General features: G+C 39.0%; 2 protein-coding genes across 3 annotated transcripts; both read right to left on the reverse strand.

The window, feature by feature from the left end:
- Positions 1-371: 371 nt before the first annotated feature.
- DR1 (down-regulator of transcription 1) lies at positions 372-11,930 on the reverse strand. The gene is made up of 3 exons (XM_054638111.2): positions 11,301-11,930; positions 5,745-5,908; positions 372-2,521 (listed from the first exon to the last, which is right to left on the reverse strand). Exons 1-3 carry the CDS (start codon positions 11,518-11,520, stop codon positions 2,375-2,377), a joined length of 531 nt encoding a protein of 176 aa, XP_054494086.1. The 5' UTR covers positions 11,521-11,930; the 3' UTR covers positions 372-2,374.
- A 1,437-nt stretch (positions 11,931-13,367) lies between these two features.
- Positions 13,368-22,982, reverse strand: LOC129123961 (retinol dehydrogenase 8-like). 2 transcript variants are annotated; one of them, XM_054638613.2, is made up of 6 exons: positions 20,696-22,982; positions 19,427-19,588; positions 17,998-18,177; positions 17,002-17,095; positions 15,097-15,280; positions 13,368-14,204 (listed from the first exon to the last, which is right to left on the reverse strand). In XM_054638613.2, exons 1-6 carry the CDS (start codon positions 20,790-20,792, stop codon positions 13,971-13,973), a joined length of 951 nt encoding a protein of 316 aa, XP_054494588.1. In that variant the 5' UTR covers positions 20,793-22,982; the 3' UTR covers positions 13,368-13,970. The 2 variants fall into 2 exon arrangements, with proteins under 2 accessions (XP_054494588.1, XP_077038364.1); XM_077182249.1 differs by lacking the exon at positions 20,696-22,982 and adding an exon at positions 20,531-20,616.
- Positions 22,983-23,093: the final 111 nt, after the last annotated feature.

The raw sequence follows: 23,093 nt of genomic DNA on the forward strand, positions 1-23,093 counted from the left end.
AATCTCTAATCATGACTACCCGAAATTAAATTCTTACTACCTCAGCCTCTGCCTGTAGCTTTCACTTTATGAAAGCATTTCAGCAGGTGGTACACCATCTACAGGGCTTTTGTACAGCTTCTTAGGTGCAGAATGTCAAGTTATAAAAATGCATAAATACTAAATGCAATTCCCAAGAGGAAAGAGAGCAGGTCAAGCCCAGAAATGTTGTTTGCAAGCAATAACAACCCCAGTGCACAGCAATCCAATCCAACAGCACTCTGGCTGTAAAGACTTCAGGTCACAAAAAGTGTCCAGTAAGCCAAAATAAAAACAGGGCTTCAGTAGTCTTTTTCTTGTTTATAAAGGAAATGAAGAAGACAGACTGTTCATTAAATATAAAAGCAATTTTATAAAAACACATCAGAATTTTATTGCTTGAAGAATACAGCATATGAAAAAGCACAAGAATGTCCAAAAAGAAAGGTCACAAAAATTCAAACATTACACCATACATACCAGATGCAGTAAAATGTTAACCTGATTTCTGCATCAGAAAAGAAAGGTGTGAAAATATACCTAGTATTATTTAGAAGGAAAAGACTCATTTAAAATAGAAAGTGTGAAGGTGTTACAGTACAAATTAGAAAAGCCAACACTGCACATTAACATTGTATCACTAGACTAGATTTTCTACCTTTGGTACTTAAACCTTTACAGAAAACCACTTCCTCAGTCAAACCTTGCCTAACATTTTATCTGGTATCCAGGAAAGTTGGGTTTTTTTCTTTTTTAAACTTAAACATTCAAACAAATACTCTTCTGAGTTTTCACTGCATTACTGCTTTTAAAGACATGTTCACATTTATTCCATATGCAACTTAAAACATCTCAAATTTAAATCAAAAGTCACTATGTGACTGAGATCTGAATACATGCCAATTGTATCTTGTTCAGATCTTTCTGTAAAAATGGGCCCACCATTTGCTGTTTGCATCCTGATGTAAACAGACTGCTGCAGCCCTCCTCAAGAATTCCAACTAGAGCAGCTCATGAGGACATCAGCTGGTAAAACCATCCCCATTGTCTGAGAGCTATGAGGTCAACTACAGCAGCATGCAAGTGGCTTTTCTAGTCTGCTCAGATTAGTGTACCAGAAGATATGCCAGTATTACTTCAAGTAACACATTAAAACTCAGCAATGGACACTACTGTGCTTTATTTCAACACAAAGGACAGCTGCTCATCTATTAAATCAACAGAACTATCAAAAGGACAAGTACATCATTTCTGGTTCATGTATTGCTGCTGATCACTCTTGAGGAACAATTTATCAGAAACCTGGACTTACCTACAAACCAATTTGAGTGAAGAAAATGTTGTCTCTCAACAAGGTATCTTAGTAATCCAGTGGCAATCTAGTCTGGAGAATGTTAGCATTATGCTGACAATGACTAATCAAGGTTAAATAAATTCTCTCTTTTTGACAAACACGCTGTTAGGGTCACTTTTGCCTTCTTGGTCTTAAATACTTAATCACTCCCTGTCACATCAGCAGAAAACAATTTTGTTTCTTTAAGTTCCAGCTTTATATTTCAACAATATGAATAAATCTGGACTACAAAATACCATCAACAACAGTTAACATTAAACTGGAGTGAAGTAAAAGAAGAGTTAGTTCTTCAAACCAGGCAGTCTTTGAAGTGAAATACTCAGTTAGGACTGTCAAAAGGATGTATAATAAAACCATGGGTTTATTTTTTTTTCACCCCTATACAAAAAAAAAAAAGGACTGAATTTGTACAACTCCTATTAAACATACCTTTTCCTAGCTTGGTGAAAATGTATAATTTTCAAATTTTAACAAGTGTGGTATTCGAGCATATATAATATTTATTGCCATATACATCCTCATTTTAAAAAGAACTAAGAATTCAGACTCTTCTATGCTGAACTCTACTTTTTTTTCACGTTAACAGATTATGTCTACTGTACCACTCCCCCAAAAAACAATTAAAAATTCTAAGTAAGATTTTATAGTTTAGTTAAAAGGGAAGAAATGCAAATGTGGGTTTAGAGCTTTTCGTATAAATCTCACTATATTTTATAAACATGTTGTTTATTGTAACACTGTTTATTGATCAAATAAATGACGCACTGCTATCTAAAATTTCCATATACACCATTAAAAATCCAAAGTTGATATGATACTGAACCTTAAATCTTCAAGAGTTCAAAAAGGACAGTTTATACATGTACAGCACACAACAGCAGACACCCCTAGAATACCAACTGCCAGTCCACAATGCATACAAACTTACAGGTAAGCATTCATTTCACTGTTTTCATTGTGCAGGAAAAGTATTTCTTAGTAAGACAACTCAGCTGGTGATTTTCAGATATCATCTTCATCATCTTCATCCTGAGAAGATCCTGCCTGATTGGATGCACTGGCTGAGGCAGCAGCGAGCTGTGCCTGTTGAGCTGCTTGTTGCATCTGTAGCCATTCCTGCTGTGCCAGTTCTGCTTGCTGTTGTCTAGCCTAGAGACACAAATTTAATTGTTAAGGCCATACATAGCTCATGAAGAATCTCTAGAACAGATTCTCTTTCAACACTTTTTTATCTGTACCTGCAGATTCCTTTTTAAATATATTTTTTTATTAACTGCATATGCAAAACCACATTGAGAAGTACCTTAATAATTTGTACCAAGAAGTTTAGCTATATTCTCTCTCCCTCTGAAGACACCACTGTTTTGAGGCCTTACACTTACAAAAACAACAGACAGAAACTAGTGTACTTCAGGTCCACTGTAACAACTGTGCTGAACTAATGAAAAATTTAACTGAGGTTAAGCAAAGGAAACTTTAGACATCAGTTCCAAGGGATCTTAACATTTAATCACAGTTCAGAGATAAGAACAGCATTGCTTTGTTGATTACAAATACCAAAACTTCCAATTATGAAATCATCCAACTGAACCACAGAGACACACATTATCACAGAAACAAAGCAAGCCATTATCTTACTTTGCTAAGCAATCTTTGCAAAACAGAGCAAGGCATGGTCTTCTCAAATTCAGGTATGACAGCTGAGGATGGCTTTGCTACAGAAAGGTATGGACTTCTACTGAAAAGTGTAAAAGATTCTACCAAAACATTTCAAATAGTTCAGCTGATGAATCTTGATTTTTCTGTCCAGGGTATTCACTTGTTTTTTGGTAACTCCTGTTGATTTCAGCAGTATACTAATTAATTGTGTTACAGTTGCAACTTCAACTTTTATTTTGAGTGACCATTAAGAAAATGTTCTCAAAATGAAAAATTTCCAGTTCATTTTACTCTTCTACTTTTACAAGTCATCACTAAGACTATTATAATCTCTTTTCTAATCCTACTGCACTCACTGAATTTTCCTATTTTTTTTCCCAAAGTATCAAATCTTTTTTCAGTTTTGCAAACTATAAGATGCCAAAAGATAATGTCTGGAAAACAATCAAATCCTGCTTGTCAAGTTAGCAATGTGAAAAAAAGGGGAGTGTTCTCTTTTTATTACAAAGTGTCACATTTTCCTCTGTTCTGGCAGTAAAAAAATACAGAAGTAGAAATCTCTTCTCATGAAAACTTTTCAGTATTTCAAACTTCAAGTGGTAGCACAGTTACAAGGGTGGAACACAATTTAAGATGTGGTAAAGTTTCAAAGGAAAGGCAGCAGCATCTGTCCAGGTAGGAAGGCACAAATTTGATCAGACAGGAGGTGACACCAGGGCTCCCCACTGAGGCTGAGCAGTGAAGGTTACTGTACACTCAGAGAGCTGACACACGTGCATGCTCCAGGAAGCAGAGCTCAGCACCTCACACTGGATGCATCACTCTGTCAGTGCCCACACTCACAGCCACATCTGGAATGACAACACCTCACCACTGCAGAAATGGGAAGAGAGAAAAAACCCATACACTGAGAATTCCATTGAGCTGGATTGACCAAGAAGCTCTATAAGCATCTGGTAAACTTAACTCATTTACTGCACAAGTCCAGTGAGGAAGCCCCAAAAAAACCCCCAAATCTATGAGGACCCTTGTCTTGCACAAAAACTTAGACATGAATATTGGGATTAGACATTCCCTGACTTCAAATATTTACAATCATCCAAGCCAGAGGTGTCAAATATTTATAACAATAACAGGCAGGTACTTTCAAAATGGAGCAAGAAGTCAGCATTCGTGTCATGCTCTAGAATATTAAAAAGATGAACACAAATAAATAAGCATACATGCATGTAACTATTTTTAAGACTAATTACAGTACCTCCAACAGCACATTACAGCTACTATTTTTGAAAAATGAGACTGTCATCCTTGAATCTAAGCAAACGTTTTCCATATTACCAAACACTATTTTTAAAAAGCATTCATATAATCTTGTCAAACTGGCATGCACTGTCTTAAATTAGAAGTTAAGGCACAGTAACAGAATTTTAAAAGAATATTCTTCAAGTTGCCATTCCTTAGACAAAGGGGGGCTTGCATAAGGAGGTTTCAGCATTTTTTTTAATTTTTTTTTTTTTCAGTGATACTCTGGAGCTAGTACTCCCTTAATACACCTTGGTTTTGCTGCTTTTTTATTTTGTGTATCATGCTGAGTTACTTGCACAAAATAGTAAGTAAAAAACAGGTATCAAACTGCATATTTGTAAATCTTACCCAAAATCCAGAAGCAGCCATAATGGTCCTTCTAATTTAGTACAGTCAAACAAGAGTTAGGTACATGTGACTTGATCATAACTAGTTCACTGCAATAGCTACATGCTATGCTGAAATTTTAAATGCCTTAAAATGCATTGTGCTATAAAGATTAAAGTAGTTGGCATGTCATGAGATGAAAAACAACAGTCTCAGCAAGATAAAAGTATTGCAGAGGGGAGAGAAGGTCACAGTAATCAGACATTAACTGAATAAGCATTTTCATCAGAGGAAATCAGACTAAGCAAAGTGAGAAAATAAGACTCTGGCCTTGATTAAGAGAAAAGAGAAATACCAGATAACTTTCCAAGCTCGTAGTTGAGACAATGGTCTTGTCAAACTAAGAGAGTAGTCGAGAGAAATATGGTGGAGAAAAAGAAATAAATAAAATCGGATTTTAGTCAAACTGGGAGATGATAAACTATCTGGGAAAGCTGGAAGGGGATAAGGCTGGGATGGAGTGTGTGTGTATATGTGAGTACACTATTTGCAGGCAAATGCCTTTTCCATGCCTCAACAGCCTCTTTAAAAATTTATGCATGAATTCACTCAATTATAGTCTTGCCAAGAATAAAGTTTCTTTCCAAGTATAAGAAATAACAATTGTGCACTGATGGTCAGAAACAGAAAAGCTATTTTCACTTTTGAATGCTTCAAAACGGGTAATTTCCTAGAAACCAGCTGCTCTTCTTTCACTTCATCAACTAATTCTTAATGTATTCTCCATGATAGACTGGAAATACTCGAGTAGCAGCAAAACCCCATGCTTTTTAAAGCTAGAATATGAAATATGTTCACATACAAAGTCCTGTATGTCAAATCACAGAAGTATCAAGTGGCAGCCTCTTATTTGTTAACTTCACATTCCCCAATTCAAGCAGGCCACGGTCAATAGCATCTTAGATGCCACACCAATTCACAAGGAAGGGGATATTTCCTGAGGTGTGCACATGTTTGTGTGGCCCTAGACTTGCAGCATGAATTATTCCAACCCCATCAGGACAAGCATTGCTTCACTTACTTGTGCAAATAATTCCTGTTGCTGCCTTAGTAGCTCTTCTTCCGGAATGCCGAGGTTCTCCAAGCGTGAACTGGCCTTTCTTCTCTTTAGTGCTACTGTTTTGCATTCTTGTAAGACTTCTTTTACTTCACTGATATAGGAGCCAAACCCCAAACTTTCTAGCGCTAGAAAGGAACAAAAAAAAGAGAAAAGACATTGTTTACCTTTTATAAAGTTTCTGATAATAGATACTGATTTGTTTAGTTAAAACAAAAAAAAAGCAAAACATTTGGTAACTTTCCTATCATCTGGTGACAAAAATCTCTATTCTTAAAAAGATCTGACAGCTATTTTACCTCTCTCTTCTGCTATGTCCTGTAGGAATACATGTTTTTAGGCTAAAAAAATTAAGGTTCCTCAAGTACAACCCAATCTTCTGCACTTGCAAAGGATTCAGGGCTTTCAGATCCACCATGCTAGAGACAGGCATTATTCTCCAAAAGACCTCTTTTTCCCATCTTTTCTATATCAGAATAGACAACATTAAGAAGTAAGAAGTCCTTCCTAACTGAATTTCTATCTGAATTTTCTCTCAGAGATTCTACCTTTCCAGGTTTGCAAGTCTTCAGTAGAAGGTAAATTAGCAACCTATAACAGAGCAGAAGTGATGCATGTAAAGTGTTCACAGATCCTTCAAAAAGGCAGAAATAAATAATATTATGTTGGGTTGCTGAATTTTAACTTTTGTCTTTTAGTATCTAAATTCCTCTATATAAAATGTATAGTTCACACCTATAAAGCTGTATAAAGTTATGTATAAGCTCTTTATTGTTTTATTTCTCAACAAAACCCCTTCTATTTATCTCCACATTAAAATGTATTCAGAAGCTAAAATCTTGCGCTTTTATCTGCCCAAGGAAATCGGTAAAGCAGCTATATCCTGCAACAACAGTTTTTTTAAAGAATGCAAAGGTAATAGAAAGGATTATAAAAACCCAGGTAGCACATGTGACAAAAGGCCATTTCCTCATGCACCATTTACTGTGACATGCCTCCACACACACCCAAAGTCAACCTATTACAGAATATACTGGAAACATTACATAAACACCAATTCTACTAGAAACAAGTATCAGTTTAATAAAAACATGGTTAATTTCCAGCGTTTACACAATTCAGAGTTTACAATACAAGAGTTGCTTTAACCTTTATCTTAATTTCAAACTTTTGTGACAAGCTATTTAAGAAATAGCACTAAACTGCACAACAGCAACCAACAACTTGTTACAAACAAGGTCTTTCTTACAGTAACTCGGACAATATTCTAACACCAGTTTTGTAAGCAACATCTTCCTAGCCATAACTACAGCAGCACATCATGGTACCATAATCTAAACAATAACCCAAAGGCATTCTCTAAGTTGTCAGCTTCCAACTTGGACTAAGGGAGACAACTGACACACTCTTCTCCAACGGGGCTGTGGGTGCTGCCCTCTAGTCATACAGCGCTGCCTTCCCTTTAATACAGAACACCTGGCAAAGACATTCACATCAGGCTTATTTCTTTAAAAAAAAAAAAAAAAGAAGTTAAAAGACAAACTGGTTTAACTGATTTAGAGATAATCAAATTACTTCAGAGACAGTATGCCAGTTCAGCCTCAGCCCACACACAGACACTGGAAACACTTCTTCCCACAGTTTCTAGGAGAATTACCAAATTACCAAAACTTCAGAAACTTGTTTCATCCAGCCTCAGCAGAGAGGAGGCAAATCCATATCTCATAGTCCAGAACTGGTTATCTTAATACTCTACAGATATTTAAGAACTCATTCAATTTTAAAATGTAAACAGTATATACAGTAAACTTCTTTAAGTCATACTTTTTTAACCAAACTGAAGAAATCTACAAGTCTAACATCACTAAGACAAAGCATCAGAGCAAAACCAGAGGTGTTTGTCAAAAGACCAGGCTTGGCAATCTGCTGCATCAGAGTATGAGCAACTGCTGAGTCTGAAATTAAGAGCAAGATGTGTTTTTACAGAAATTTTACATGGTCTTTAAAAGAAAATAAATTAATGGAAAGAACTTACAATTGTGAATTGAATATAGCACAGACACAAAAATAAAATTCAAACCCCCCATGTGATACAACCAAGACAGATTTTTACAACTATTCAGTATAACAAAGCTATGAAGAACCATAAATTATTATGATTTATGCATCATAATAACTGCATTGAAATTCTACTGCCTGTGAAACAACTTACAAAGTTTACCATCTTCCTGAAGCACATCAAGGCTTACAGAACACATATGAATCATATGAATGGAAAGAATATGAATCCCTTTATACCAGCATGGTGCTAAAATGTGGGACAAGTGATTACTACTCTATCAGAGCTGCTATTTCATCAAAACTCCAAGCCTTTCTATTTTTTAGTCTTAAACATACCATCCTACCCAGATTGCTGAAAGTTCAGTATCTTCCTGAGACTAGAATTATCCCACCAAATGTAAACAGCTGAATTCCAAAACATAGCATTTGAGGGGGATAACACAACTCATATTTACAAACACCAGATCACAATTATCCTTTCCCCAGTTTCCTCCTACTCTTAATGACTGCATGAAGGTGCAGGTCTCTGAGTAATCAGTGACACATAGTTAGTACTACTTTTATTTTATAAAATCAAGTCATTAATATCTGAGACTTTGAATTTTTTTGCTCCTTTCAAAGAAAAAAAGAACTTCCAAAATAAAATCCCAAACATGAACAGTTGTGTGAGACTCTTAAAATTGTGCTAATATACACACTGTCAGTATGAGAAGAGACTAGATTTGACATCAATCCACAGCCTACCTTACTGCACAACAGTTCCATGTAGACCAAGTAATCAAAGTAACCAACTTCATAAAAAAGGTGATTTTACAAGTCATCATTTTCAACGAAAATTGCATTTCTCATAAAAAGCCTGTTTTGTCACAAGTCATATAACACTCAAACGATTCCATTTTCTGTTCCAGGATGGAAGAACATTCATTTGCTTTCTAGAGCTGCAGATTCACAGCTGGGTTCCTGATGGTGGAACTCAACAATAGATCTCCACTTACAACTATTACATAGTCTTGATGCTTTTGGGTGCTCTCCAAGAAAGCTGTCTTGCATTTTGTTACCAGCAGTGAGTGTTGGCATAGTCTGAGAACATCTATCAAATCAGGTCTCTAATGAGATGCAAGAAGCCTCTGCTTTCCCTTCCCTATGCTATTGACAGCACTGTGCCAGTGCCACCACACAAAATAACAAGCAAGGACCTCATCTATCTGAGGTATAACCCAAGGGTGGAGAGAGAGCTCTTGCTCAGCACAGGGCCATACAAGCACTTGAACAGTGCAGCAAAGGAAGGGGAGTCTCAAGCACCACTGAGCCAAACACCTCAGCACAGTGACCAAGGGCAGTTTCACCTCACCTCCACACAGTCCAGTGGCAGAGTGTCACCAACTGCAGAGTGCCTCTTCCCCCTCTTCTGGCCCAGCAAAACATCCTTCCTGCTTCTTGCTCCCAGTCTAGGAACTTCTTGTTTACAGCCCCAGTCAGCCAGCAAACTCACCTGAGAGGAAGCCCTGCTCTGCCCTAAATTCTCAAAAGCCACAGGGTCAGTTGCATCTGCAATTGCCAGATCCAGCTCTCAGAGAGTACCAAAAGACTCCTCTGAGCAGCACCTTGTGCTCAGGCTGGACCAGGTGTGGCCATTAGCCTCACTGACTTCTAACCATTCAGAAGGAAAAAGACACATGGGTGACCACAACAAACAGATTTCAATTGCCTCGTTTGTTAGCATCATTGTCGTGAGGCTGCTGCATTAAGAGGCATTCAAAATAGCAAGTATCTAGATTGTATGAAGATGGATGAAAATGCTGAAATACTCTACCTATATACACAATCACTGTTTCCAAACTGGCAGCCAAAACCCTCAAACCTCACAGAGGATCATCTGCCAGCTGACCAGCCTCTGAAAAGAGCTAATAGCAATTACAGCTTCCTTAAACATAAGCATAGCAGAAAATCCATTCCATCTCTAGAACATTACAAAAATTGATACATCGCAATATTTTACTACAAAGTATAGATTTAATTTGAAAATAACTTTTTCTAACCCTAAGATGTGATAACACAAGGACATAGAACCCAGCAAAATACTTGGCATGGGACCATCTGCTGATGTTATGCACACCCACTTTAGTTTCAGTTTGTTTTCCAAAAAACCCAGACTAAGCCTAGGACAGAAATAGGTGAATTTTTTTCTACAGACCACCACTACTGGGTACAAAATACTTTCATACACAAACCCTCTACTGCCCTCAATCTTAAAGATCACATCTATTCCTGTGTTAAGAACTAAATTCAAATGTTTTTGTGGTGACTTGAAAAAACTACCCATGTATTAAAGAGTATCACACCTAAAGTATGCTTCCATGTGCAAGCACAGGTTTTACTTTACATCCTAGGCTTCTGTAATGGAGCTATTTTACTAAACTTGCAAGCTTACATGCATTTCATTTAACATTAAAGCTCATACATGCTACATATTTTCTTTTGCAGTTCATGACCCAGTTAAGTACTTGAACCTCTTCTGGTGAGCAAGTTAATAAATTTCAAGCGAACCAATTTTTTTTTTTTGCTTAAACAGCAAATATTGCTTTAAAAAATCATACAACCACAACATTTTTTAAATTAACTTGATACCATCACAGCCCTGAAAATAGCTGTACTACAAATGCAGCTGTTAATATCTCTACTAGGTAGCCGAGTAAAGCGCTCTTTCACTACTGCTGCTATAAATGTGCTTGCAGCAAACACCGGTATCAACAACCCCAGCTTAAGAAGCAAAGCAAATGAGTTCTGACAAAAAACTATGCCTAATGCAGACTTCAGGATGAGGCAAGAAAACTCCTTATTTGTGACAGAATTTAAAGAAAAATAAACGAGACAGAGAGAGAACTCGCCTTTTATTCAAGCAAGCAGAAGTGCAAGGCAACAGCACAGAAAGATACGAGGGCATAGGTCACGTTTAAATGCTTTCTGCAACAGATACGAAGATCCAACATTAAACAATGAGACTGTAAGGACAGCCCTAAAGAAATATACTCTTAAGAGATTCCAGACAACACTACCATGGAATAAAGTCTGGGCTCCACATAATCAATCTCCGACTATAAAGACATTTACTACATTCAGATTCTTAAAACACGAGGTCTCCATTCGAAAAAGCAGACCTCGTTTCCCAGTACGAGGAAGCGATTTGGTGACTTCACTCACAGCATCACAGGTTCTCTGAAGCACAAAACCGGAGCTGGTCCTGAACACAGCCAGCAGCCGCTCTAACCACACAAAGACAAGCTCTCTCTCAGTGCGCCTGGCAAGCCGGACAGCACACGCTTCTCCTCCACACCCTCACCAGCCCCTGCCTTTGTGTCCTACGTAGCTACAGGCAAGCGGAGAGCAAAGCAGAGCAAAAAGCGGTGCGGGACAGGAGCGGTGCGGTGCCCGACCCGGCACAGCGGGGAGGAAGCTCACCTTGTATGACGTGTTCCGGGGAGATAGTTTTCTTCTCCGATTTGTTGCAGATCTCGTTGGCCTCGGAGGAGATGAGGTGGATGAACTCAGTGCAGCAGTTGACCACCAGCTCCCGGGCGTCGTTCGCCACGCGGACGTTGGGCAGCGTCTCTTTGATCATCTTGTTGATGGCAGCCCTGGGGATGGTGAGGTCGTCGTCGTTGCCGGACGACGAGGCCATCCTGGCTGCGCTCGGCTCACGGGCTGCGCTCAGCGCCCGCGCGGGGCTCCAGGGCGCGGGGACCCGGCGGGGGCGGGCGGGGCCGCGGAGGGCGACGAGGGGCGGGGGACGGCGAGGGGCCGGGCCGGGGGTCGCTGCCGGGCCGGGGGTCGCTGCCGGGCCGGGGGGTCGCGGAGCCGGGAAGCGCTGCTCAGGCTCAGGGCTCCCTCGGCCGCGGCGTCTGCCACTGCCGCCTCCGCCACATCCTTCGGCCGCCGGCGCCGCTGCCTTAAGACCGGTCTGAGGGGAGGCGAGCGGCGGAACGCCCCGCGCGCGGCTCCGCTGGGCTCGGCTGGCCCCGGTCGTGCGGCGGCCGCGAGGCGGAAACGCTCCGACTCCAGCTCAACCTGCGAGGGACGGCGCTTCCGCCGGAAGCCGAAACAGCTTCCGCCGCCGGGAGCGCCGGAAAGGCCGCGGTGCCACGTGCGGGCGGCGGCAGCAGCGGCGGCAGTGAGGGGTCCTTCAGCCGCCCCCCTGCGCCGGGAGCTGCGCTCGGGCCCTACCCAGTCCCCCTGCCCTTCCCCTCGGCTCCGGCAGTGGCAGGGGATCCGACAGCCCCGCCAGGCTGGTCCCTGAAGCAGGACAGGCTCGGTGCTTAATCCGCAGTTAATTCACGATTTGCAGGCAGGGCTGGTTTTCCTCGGCAGCCATCTATTACACGCTATTTTCTGCTTTCACTCCATAACCAGTAGTGTGATGGTTGTATGAGACAGAATTAGCCAGACCACGATAGTGTTTGTGGAAGGCTCATTAAACCCACAGTCCTGGTCTTGCCTTGCAAAGGGAAAAAAGTGCCCAGGAATGCAGCCCAGCCCGAGCTGCAGGCCAGAGACAGCCACAGCTGAGCGACACCGAGGGGCTCCCGGCAGGCCCAGCCCTTCTGTGGATGTCTCTGTCCAGTACCCTGTGCTGGCCCTCAGCAGGTGCCGAGGACATCTCGGGCTGCAGAGCGGGGATTTGCCAGGCTCCCTTCAGCCCCACCAGCACTCTGCTGTCATTTAATTCCCGCTTTCTCCTTTCAGCCTCGCTGCTGTTCCACCTCTTTGCTGGGCTCCGGGCACCCGGTGTTTTTTTCAGAGGTGTGAGTTAGGAACTGCCTGGGGCCTCCAGTTGTGCACAGCGGCTGCTGCGGACGCTCTTGTCCCCTCAGTCCCCGGCCTGCCGTCCTAGGAAGGTCCCTGCATGCCCCGGCACCCCGGGCCCCACCAAAAGGGTCACAGCTGCACAGCGAGCCCTGCATTAGAGCCCTGCATTAGCCGCAGTGCTTGGTACCCGCAGCAGCTTTAAGCTCCTCTGGGGAGAGGCACGGCAGGGCGGGGCTGCTGCAAGTCCCAGCACGGAATTCGGTTCTGGCTCTGTAAGACAGTACTGAGGGAAAGAGAAGGACAGCTCCGGCATGCGAGGGAGCTCCGCTGGGCTCTGTGGGTGAGACAGGGACAGCTGCTGCAATGGCCGAGGAGCCGCAGCCCCGAGGGACACCCGGCCTGTGCCCCAGCGGGCAGAGAGGCGGGCCGGGGTCAGGGGCGGGAATGGCCCGGGCAGGAGCGGGAACGGCCCTGCAGCCACGATCCCTGCTCGGCCTCGGCCACTGGGAGCACTCTGCTGAGAACATGCAAGGGAAAAGAACTGTTCTACATGATGGAATTTTGGTTTAACACATACTTACTAGGATAGCTTGGAACAGGAGGGTTCTGTGTCGGACACCGAAAGTACTGAAGGCATTGAGTGGATTGTGATTGCTTATTACTGACAATACTTTGTTTTCAAAATGTAGTACCCAGACAGTAAGAAGATATTTTATTTTAGGATGCTTTAAAAAACCATTTTATTGCTCACTAAGTGCAATATGCTAGTAACCATTGCATATAAAGGAAGCATTCAGAATATTATAATATATATGAATAATAAATATTCTACTAGTTACACTTTAAGATTGGTAAGACTTTCCCTTACGTTGCTGACAAATGGATCTGACTTTGGAAATGAGAATGCCAGTGTGCTTGAGTGATTACTGTACCAATTCTATCCTAATAAGTAAAAACATTTTTATGATATTAAGAATCTAAATCATTTGCATACTGTACAGCTCTCAGTGTGTATTATATACAAGTAAGTGAAGGAGGTCAGGTTAATATTGAATACACAAATACCAGTCAGTGTTCCTGTTCCTAAGAAAACATCTCTGGAAAAAGCAAACACTAAACAGAATAAAACTACAGTTAGAGGATTTTAATTGCAAGGTTCTGCAAACAGTAACATTCAAGAGATACACATTGAAATTAATATCTTAGCTAAGCTCAAACAAATATATTGCATGCCTTTTCATAATTACAGAGCAAAGGCATTTGAATAACACTGTGTCATCAGTAGCTACAACAAGTAATTCCAATTTGCACTATATAATCTCATTCTTATTGTGAAGGTTTTCCCAGGTCAAAGCTCTTTCTGCTTCTCCACCTTAGCAATTTGATGAAGTTGAGACTTGCACTGAAGATTTTGTCATGCTGAAAAACCATTTTGTAGAATATGTCAATGGGTAGATCTCCATTTGGATCTGCATACTTCAAAGTTGTCATTGGAGTATACAAGGTGTTGGTCTGATGGCGAAAAGGTGGATTTTCTGCAAGAATTATCTTTACTGTGTGCTGTAGAGAAGGAGAAATAGAATTTTAAAAGAACCTTTACCAAGATAGTAAAGTAAAAACCAATTTTCAGTGGAAAAGTAGGAGAATAAAGTGCTATAATTATGTAAAACCCTGTGTATAGTTTTATTAGAACATCATTAGAAATTCTTCTTGAAATATTCAAAGGTCATAAGAAGTATTTCTTATTTATTCTTTTATTTCTGCTTCTCTATACCATGGTGATACTTAGTATCCTGAGCAGCCTTCCGAACGATTGTGGGTTGATAGGCCCACAGTAGGTAGATCCTCTCTTTTGCAGTTCACTGGTAAAGGATCAGGACAGTGCCTTTTGCAGCAAGATCTGGGAATCTTCAGTTGACACTGAAGCTATTCCTTAGCAGCAAACTCCTGAAATCATCATCCCCTCCCAGAGCTTGCCTAAACTTGTCTTCCTGCAGAAGCTCCAAGCACCAGAAACATCCATGCTTCTTTTATTGTGCCTTGTTGCCCTGGGGTGGCTGTGTGAACTTCCCTCAGTGGAGGGATCCTGAGTGAGATGGGAAGGATAGAGCTCAACCAGGGTTGGGAACCCTGGGTGGATGTATGGGAACAATGCAGAATATTCAGACTTCACCAGAGGATGTAAAGGGCATCCAATATCTCAGTGGTATTGAAATTACAATTCATAGTTATCTTCAATACTTCAAAATGAGCATTCTTTTAGTATTTTGTAGACTTTTGTTTAAAGACTGAAAATTCTTTTGAATTTAAAAAAAAACTTTTTAATTGCGTACATTACATTTAATTAAATTGAATGCTTCTACCAGAAAAACCTACCAACCAACCACTGCATTCATAAATTACAAAGAAAAAAAAACAACAAAGAAAAGAAGATGATTTTTTGATGAGTTACCTCTGCAACATCTTCAGCACTTTGTCCCAGGCTCTGGAAAATTTGTTTGTAATTTTTAAGGTAAATATTAGTAAACATCTCAGCTGTTTCTTCATCTGCAGCTGAAAGATCCATTTTCATTCCATCTTCAAAAACTTTTCTTTCAAATTCTGTAACCACTGGGCCTGGTTCAATCAAACTTAACCTGTTCAAAAAAAAAAAAAAAGGTTAACTGGTTGTGACTGTTCTCCATGGAAAATACACCCCTCAATCCTTCTTCAAAAGGAGCATTGACAAATTGCACTAGCAAACAGTATAAAACAACAGCACTTTTTCTAAAGGCAATCCTTACTGCATCACTGCTGTCCTGCTCCTCCTACCCACCCACATACAGCAGTAGAAACCTGCATAGCTTAATATTCAGAGAAATTCATGACATAAGCGAGTGCAGTTGTTACCTGCTGTCTCACAGCTGTGGAATCTAAGGGTGATTTATTCACAAGGACTTACCAGATATTAAGAAAAAGAATTAATGGATGGTAACAAAATTCATTACTTCCTGGACCAAATCCTGCATAGGTTTCTTTGTTTCTCATGATAATACTAGAAGTAGCTGAAAGAGATGGGGGAATTGCCAAAACATGGATTTTCTTTGTCAAGGTGTTAATGTTACATAATTTAAGATCTCACCACTATATAATAATAAAATACAATACAGAGATTTTTACTGTGGGTGCTACAGATTCTGGCTGCTGCCAAATCTGAAAGTTTTTATTTTGCCCAGTAGTGTATTATAGCAAATCACTGAAATACAGTTACAGGTCAGATTTTTCCTGGTTCTTTTCTCAGGCAGTAATAACACCCAGCCACTGTGTTTATCAAAACACTCTTTGGGATTGGGTCTCTTACTGGACCTGAGTTCTTCAGGTGATGTTCTAAAGGCTCTTCTTTAGAACTAAATCAAGCTGTTGACCTTCACAGCAGAATTCCAGCTACTGCTGGAATTAAAGCCCTTTCTCTTCCATCACTCTTCCCATTAGACCTTGAATTTATCTTATTATACTTCCTTTTATAACCTCCTTTTTGCTGTGTCTTATACTCTTGAAATTTCATTATGAATTGTGGTCTATCCCGTGTATTAGTACATTTATTTTAAATCCCTCCCAACTTTGCAAAGCAATATGCAGAATCAGTTCTGTCTCTGAAATTCCACAACAACAGCTGTCTTTTGTTCAACAAGGCCTAAATGCTCAGACAGAGATGCAAGGGACATTTAGCAGTTATTGGAGTTTGCACAAAGAATAGTAGCAGAATTACATGAGTGTGAATATACATGTGACAAATCAAACCTGAAGTCCCACAGATGATGAACAGGACTGGTCTCCTAAATTCTATCTAAAATGTTAGGAATAGTACATCACACTTCTCCCTTCCTTTCCACCTTCCTTCATTACAGGTATCTCACCCTATAACATTCTGATGGATTTGCACTTGCTCACTCTCTCTGATGAGCCCTTGAACTTTCTTATCTGTGAATTGCCTGAGAAGGCCATTATCCTTTCTAAGGGGAAAAATCACAGTGATCTCATTTCTGTGATATTGTATGTAAGAATCTGTTTCCAGAAGTGTTGCATGAACTGTATTTTATCTAAAGCTAAATAGCCTTTAACTGTTGAAGAGAACATGTTTATTCTAACATCTAGATCTTTTTATTTGCTTATATAATGTAAAGAGTGTAGGCATTTCTATGCCTTTTGTGATGTACAGTTTTCAAGGGCTTCTCAGTCTGTTTAGCAGCAAGCTTTAAAGATTTTTTTCCTACCTCTGAATATATTTTAAACTATCTAAAATACAATTCACACAAGTGGGTCAATACCATTTACACAAGTGGATCAATGTCATTTACACCAGTGGATCAATACTTACTGCAGTTTGAACTTGAGTGCTTGTATAGCTAAACTTTCACAGAATCCTTCCACAGCAAACTTAGATGCAGCATAAACATCATTAAATAAGATACCTGATGGTACAAACAGAACATCCTGAGAATGTGACTTCATCCAACATACTAATAGCTTGATTATAAGAACTCATCCCAAAATTTCTACAGTCTTGCTGGAAAAACATTAGAAAAATCCTTGTGCACACTAAATCTAAATACTAATTTTTGCAATGTTCTCAAAATTGCTCAGTCTAGCAAAGATGCTTGACTAATGCTTTTCCTCCCCCTAGCTGATGCTGTGGTCTCCTTGGATGACATTATTTTGTAGTCTAAGATATGAAAGTGTCTGTAAATATAATACCATCTGCATTATTTATCAGCAAGACTTTAATGGGCTCTAGATGAAAACAGAGGCTGAGTGTAATGCAGGAGATACAATTATGCAAGAAATCCAGCTTGCATCTGAGTGATTTAGAAAAAGCACTACATCAGTCCATTGAGGTGGAAGGTAAGTGTTGTATTAAAATACCAATTCTTGGAGACTGATGGAGGACCCTTGGCTCAGCAGAACAATCCATGTAAGATCAATGCCACAGTTGTAATAAAAAAAAACTAAAAAAACCCATCTAGACAGGATAGGACACAAGAGTAGGACTATCATTATCTGTTACTAAAATTTGACTTTCAAGTGTTGTGAGATGAGAAACTTTACAAAAAGATGGTACAGTTGTCCAGGAAAAAAAAAGACCCTGAAGGTTTTGTTGCTAAATTGCTGTGAGACTACCTGGGTACTCTCACAGTATCTGGATGCATAAAACTCACCAGCTGCTTTTTATAGTTGGACCTTCAGCATTACAAACACAAGAGTCAGATATGCCAGCTCCTACTTTTTTTTTTTTTTTTTTCCCCCTGAAAGGAGGAAAGCTTTGGATTTTGAGCCCTGAACTCTTAGTTCAAGTAAAGAGGAAAAGTGACTTTACCTTGTATTCCCATAACACTGCTGATTATTACTATATGGCCACTCTTTCTCCTCTTCATGTCAGGCAGGATCTCCTTCAGGAGCCGAACCAGGCCAAAGAAGTTGGTGTCCATCACAGTTTTCATTTCCTCAATGCTCTGACATTCAATAGGCCCGATGAGCCCCATTCCAGCATTGCTCACTGCACAAAATGGGAGACAGCAGCAAGCAAAAACATCCATAAATATAAACTTGTAATCATTATTGGAAAGCATTTGAAAGGAATGCGAGGATTAAGGGTTAGATGATCCTAAATAATCCTTAAAGAAAGGATTAAAATATGTTAGTCACTAGAGCATTCCTAATACATTTGACATTTCCATATGTCTTTATTTTTAATTGTGCTTTTAATCAAATTTAAATTATCTGCTATTTTTCATTTTAACTAATTTATTTCTCAATAATCCTTCTTTAAAAAAATATAAAGGGATTACAGAAAAATGAGTCAAGAATTACTTGTATTTTTTTATAATTCAGTATTGAGAATCGGCAGCTACAGTCAATACCCATAAGAATTAATAGAAATCTTCAAAAAGTGATAGAACAAGCCATATTTTGGTCTGGTTTTTGTTTTATTAACATTCATGTACCTTCAAGAGGAAGTAACTCCCCAACAAAATAAACACACAATTCCATTGATTTTTATTTGCCTCCTGGATATTTATAAGTGGGGAATGATGATAGGACTGGCATTCTGCTCTAGAAGTAGTACATCAAATTAGAGTATCAAAAATTTTGCAGAAATACTTGTTAAGCACTGCTTTAATAATTAATCAGAAAAAAAGGCAAGTCTGTAATTTCCTAGTAGATAAGATTTAATAGCTGATGGTGTAAGCATTTCCACTAAGATACTAATATTTATTTTTAGCAAAATGATATGAAAACACTTGTTGCTGAATGATTTGTAAAGTACAATTTTAATTCTTAATACAAGATGGAAATATCCCTATTTTTTTGCATTTGTTCGTTTACTTGCTAATTCCCAGTGCTGTTGCTTTCTTAGTACAGACAAGTGTTATCTTCATTTTAACTATGCTTCATCAATAGGGTGCTATGCTTCATCAATAGGGTGGAAAGTCTTGCTCATGAAGGTGCCAGTTTAGGCAAAATTTCTCACATTTACTAAAAAATGTATGGTTTTATCCAAGACACTTCCCTGTGATCAAGTTTCTCTTTTGTAAACAGGGAAAACCATCTTCCCTACTTCATGAAGGGTGAGATTTAATCCACTTATGTCTGCTTGAAGTCTTGAGAATCTTGAATCAAATATACTATGTAATGATTATTACTTTGATAATTTAAAAAATACACTAATAAAACTTCTCCAGGGTATTTGAGAGTGTTTTACAGAACTCTGGTATCTATTGATAGCACACACATCCTGTACTTGCCCAGGACATCGATCCTTCTGTCAGGGATGCTGTTCACACAGGTTTTAATGGACTGTTCATCACAGACATCCAGTTGTTTAATCTCAAGGGTTTTGCCCAGCCTGTGACCTGCAGCTGCCTCCAGTGGCTCCTTCTTGGCCAGGTTCCGCATTGTGGCGAACACTGCAACACACCAGAAATAAAATCTTTATTGTGCCACTCCTACTGAGACGTGTTAAAGAACAGTGCTTTTACATCCAGGTCTTCATATCAGTGATAGAAACAGATAAAAACTAAAAGATTCTATTTTCAACATATAGTGTCACTAATTTCCCAGTCTGGTTCTGAAATCCTCAAGAAATTAAACAGAAGAAGCTATTCATAATGAAGAACATATATATATGATATATAAAGGATAATACTGTCACCAAAATATTAAAAAATGGGCATCAAATTATGCTACTAAATTGTTTTTAGGTACTCAAAACCTAATTTTGGATTCCAGATTTCCTTCTTTTTTTAGTCACCACAATATTTAGCAGGACAATCATCATTTTATTAAAAAGTGAAAGACATAATTCCTTAAGTTGCAAAAAAATTTGATTTTGTAAGCTACTTCTAAAAATTAAAATTAGTTTTTATTGTAGCCTAATGGCTCAGAAAGCTCTAGATCTGCATCCAGTCAGTTAGCAGTAAAATAAGCAGTAAGTATGAGAGACTGAATTGCCACAGATTGCTGTGTTCACCTTGCCATCCATTTTCAATCATAGCAAATACCCTGCTTTGCAGTAACAAGACAAATCCCAGCCCTTTTGTTCACCTGCCTACACAGGCTTGGAATAATGAAATGTGCTTTAAAGAAAAAAAATGCAAATTTAGAAACTGTTTACCTAAATTCATTACTTTGGTCTTTAAATGGGCATGGGCCTGTATATGAACAGATTTTAGTAGCCAGAAGCAAAGCTAACCACAGCTGTGAATGTCTACCCAGAGCAGCATAATATTAAAGATATTTTCAGATATTTGGTTTCTACTACTGTCCTTTTTCATTGCATGTGTGTGTACACTATTCAGTTCCAGTAGTTGTTCCATTCCAATAAAGGTACAGAAATATCAACTGCTTACAGAAATCAGTATATTTTTGCTGTATTTTCTTGACAGTAGAAGAGGAAACGAACCAGAAACAAGTCACCAAACTGAATACAACCACCTGTTAAATCACAGAGAAAAAAACCAGCATCATCTCAAGTAGTGTGTTTTTGTAAAGATAAAGAACAGCTAGATTATTACCTTTAAATCTTTTCTGCTCATCTTTTGCCATTTTTACAGCTATTGCCAGCCCAATTCCTGAGGAGCAACCTGTAATGAGGACATTTCTTCTTGCCATTCTCTTCGCTGAGCGGTTCAATTCTTCACAGGAGCAACAATATAAATGTAACTACAGCATAATGTGACTGGTCTTTAATACTATCTGCACCTTCCCTGAGTCAACAAATCTGAAAATGCACACCTGGACCTTGCATGATTAAGGGATAATCTCCAAATAAACAAAATAGAAGCAGATGCTCCTACATGTGCTTATAATCTGCATTGTCAAAACTGATGAATACGGAATTTGATCAATCTATAAACTGAGGCACTTGTAAACTCCATGGATTGTTTTTAATAGAATACAGCTTGCACAGTACTGGCTGGAAAAGCCTTTTCCACATTTCTAAGTCTGTAGTGCTAAGTCCTCCACTCACAGCTATGGCAAGTAAACTGCACCCAGAGTGGGGTCCCTCTGCTAAAGCTTTTCAGAATTCCTACACCTACAGCACCCTCCTGGTTCTTTTACAAAACATTGAGGAACAGATTTCTTCCCTGATGCCTTACTTTTGTAAGAGTCTTAATAGGCATTACAGAAAAAAATCCCAAAGTGCAAAATGGGATGTGGATTCTGAAAGAGACAAATTGTTGGAGAGACTCCTGACATTTCCTTTTGGCAGAGTTCCCAAACAAGAGCAGAGAACGTTAGCAAGCATGCTGCAGTGGAGAACTGACGGGAAATGTTGAACAGACAGCTTCACTACATTCCTGCTAAGACTGACATCTCAACATTTCTGATTCTGCAATTGACATGTTAGAAATTCTTAAAAATAAGAACTAGCCTGATGTCTAGGTTTTGGAGAAAATACTTTACATATAAACTGTGGATTAAAGAGGGGCATTTGAGCTGGCACTTCAGTGCAATTCATGTTTAACATACAGTAACTGTAGGTATACTACATTCAGGAAGAAAATCAGTCCCTTGTTTCTGTCCTGAGTGACAGGAAAAAGAAAGACCTTAATAAGCAATTAGCCTTATGAACAGCATTCAGCTAATTGCAATGCCATTATACACAGTAAAATGTTTTTCAAGACTTAACAACCCCATGTAAATGCAACACACTTCACAAGAATGAACTTAGTGTTTCAGGATTCAGGATTTGCATAGATGTAAATTGGTTAGTAACCCAAGAAAAGTAGGACGCTACAGAAATATTTAACTGAAATTATGTTTAAAATAGTCCATCCTTTCCAAAAGAAATAAACTGGCTTGAACAGTATAAGTGGAATCCTTCTCAGGCAAGCAACAAAATAGCAAAATATCTAAAGATAAAATATAATCTAAAGATAAAATATGATTCTCCTTATTGATCAGGTTTGACCCACAGTTTAACCAGATAAGTTAGTATACAGACAAAATTTCAGTGCAAATGCTATTTAGCTGATTCAGAGATGAGGCAAATTGCTTTTGCTGTTCATGCACATTTATATTTAGTGCATGTAGGAGGAGCCAATGAGGCTTTATACAATGCTAGTTAGTGGAATTCCATTAGTGTTGTGATGCAGCTGTAATTAAGGATTGGTTATATTTTCCACTTGAAATCCTGGTTTTAAGGGTTTATGTATTCCACTGCTTGAAAAAAATCAGTCTGAAATGTGATGCATACACTTCTAGGCTGAAGGCAAAGTGATGTGCATAAAGAGAGTTAAAAATAGAAGTAGTTTAATTTGCAATTATTTCACCAGTCAAACGAAATTCTAAGATCTTCCCTTTACAGTTAGGTAGAGAAAGAAATAGCTCTATTTAAAACACACAGTATATTTATTTCTGTAAGTAACAGTGGTTTTTGTCACATCACAATTTTCACAATAGCAGAATAAATAATCTGAAACTGCAGAAATACTTTAGATGAATGTATCTTGGCTTGTCAATGGTAGCAGAATGTGTGGCTGGTTTTGTAGAACCACTTAATGTGGAACATGTGGCATTTGTGGAACGTGTTTACATGAAGGGAAAGAGCCAGAACTGCCCAAGGAGTTTAGCAAACTGCCACTTGCAGAATTTCTGGATGCCTCAGATAGGTTTGTTGGCTAAGACACACTTTTAATATACAAAACACTTAACTGAGGCCTGGTATTCAAACTGAAATGTATTCAGTTCTTTTCCTCTTCTTTACATCAAATAAAGTAACTTGATTTCTGAAGTATGAATCACATGTCTTAATGCACATAAATCCTGTGTGCATTAATCAGACTTAGACTGATGCCTCAAAAGCATATTGGCAGTTTCTGATGCTTATGTAAATATAAAAGTGGGGCCACTAGCCATTCATACCAGCTTAATTGTGTAATACTTTTGGAAACCTGGAAATAAATCTTT

Source organism: Agelaius phoeniceus, chromosome 8, assembly GCF_051311805.1.
Source record: "Agelaius phoeniceus isolate bAgePho1 chromosome 8, bAgePho1.hap1, whole genome shotgun sequence".
NCBI classification, from domain to species: Eukaryota; Metazoa; Chordata; class Aves; order Passeriformes; family Icteridae; genus Agelaius; species Agelaius phoeniceus.

Excerpts from the sequence above, each read along its gene's own strand:
- DR1 (XM_054638111.2), bottom strand. The coding sequence starts at position 11,520 with ATGGCCTCGTCGTCCGGCAACGACGACGACCTCACCATCCCCAGGGCT. Across the intron at positions 5,909-11,300 it reads CCCGGAACACGTCATACAAG|CGCTAGAAAGTTTGGGGTTT; the intron begins GTGAGCTTCCTC and ends GTTCCTTTCTAG. Across the intron at positions 2,522-5,744 it reads AACAGGAATTATTTGCACAA|GCTAGACAACAGCAAGCAGA; the intron begins GTAAGTGAAGCA and ends TTGTGTCTCTAG.
- LOC129123961 (XM_054638613.2), bottom strand. The coding sequence starts at position 20,792 with ATGGCAAGAAGAAATGTCCTCATTACAGGTTGCTCCTCAGGAATTGGG. Across the intron at positions 19,589-20,695 it reads TGAGCAGAAAAGATTTAAAG|TGTTCGCCACAATGCGGAAC; the intron begins GTAATAATCTAG and ends GGTGTGTTGCAG. Across the intron at positions 18,178-19,426 it reads CAGAAGGATCGATGTCCTGG|TGAGCAATGCTGGAATGGGG; the intron begins GCAAGTACAGGA and ends CATTTTGTGCAG.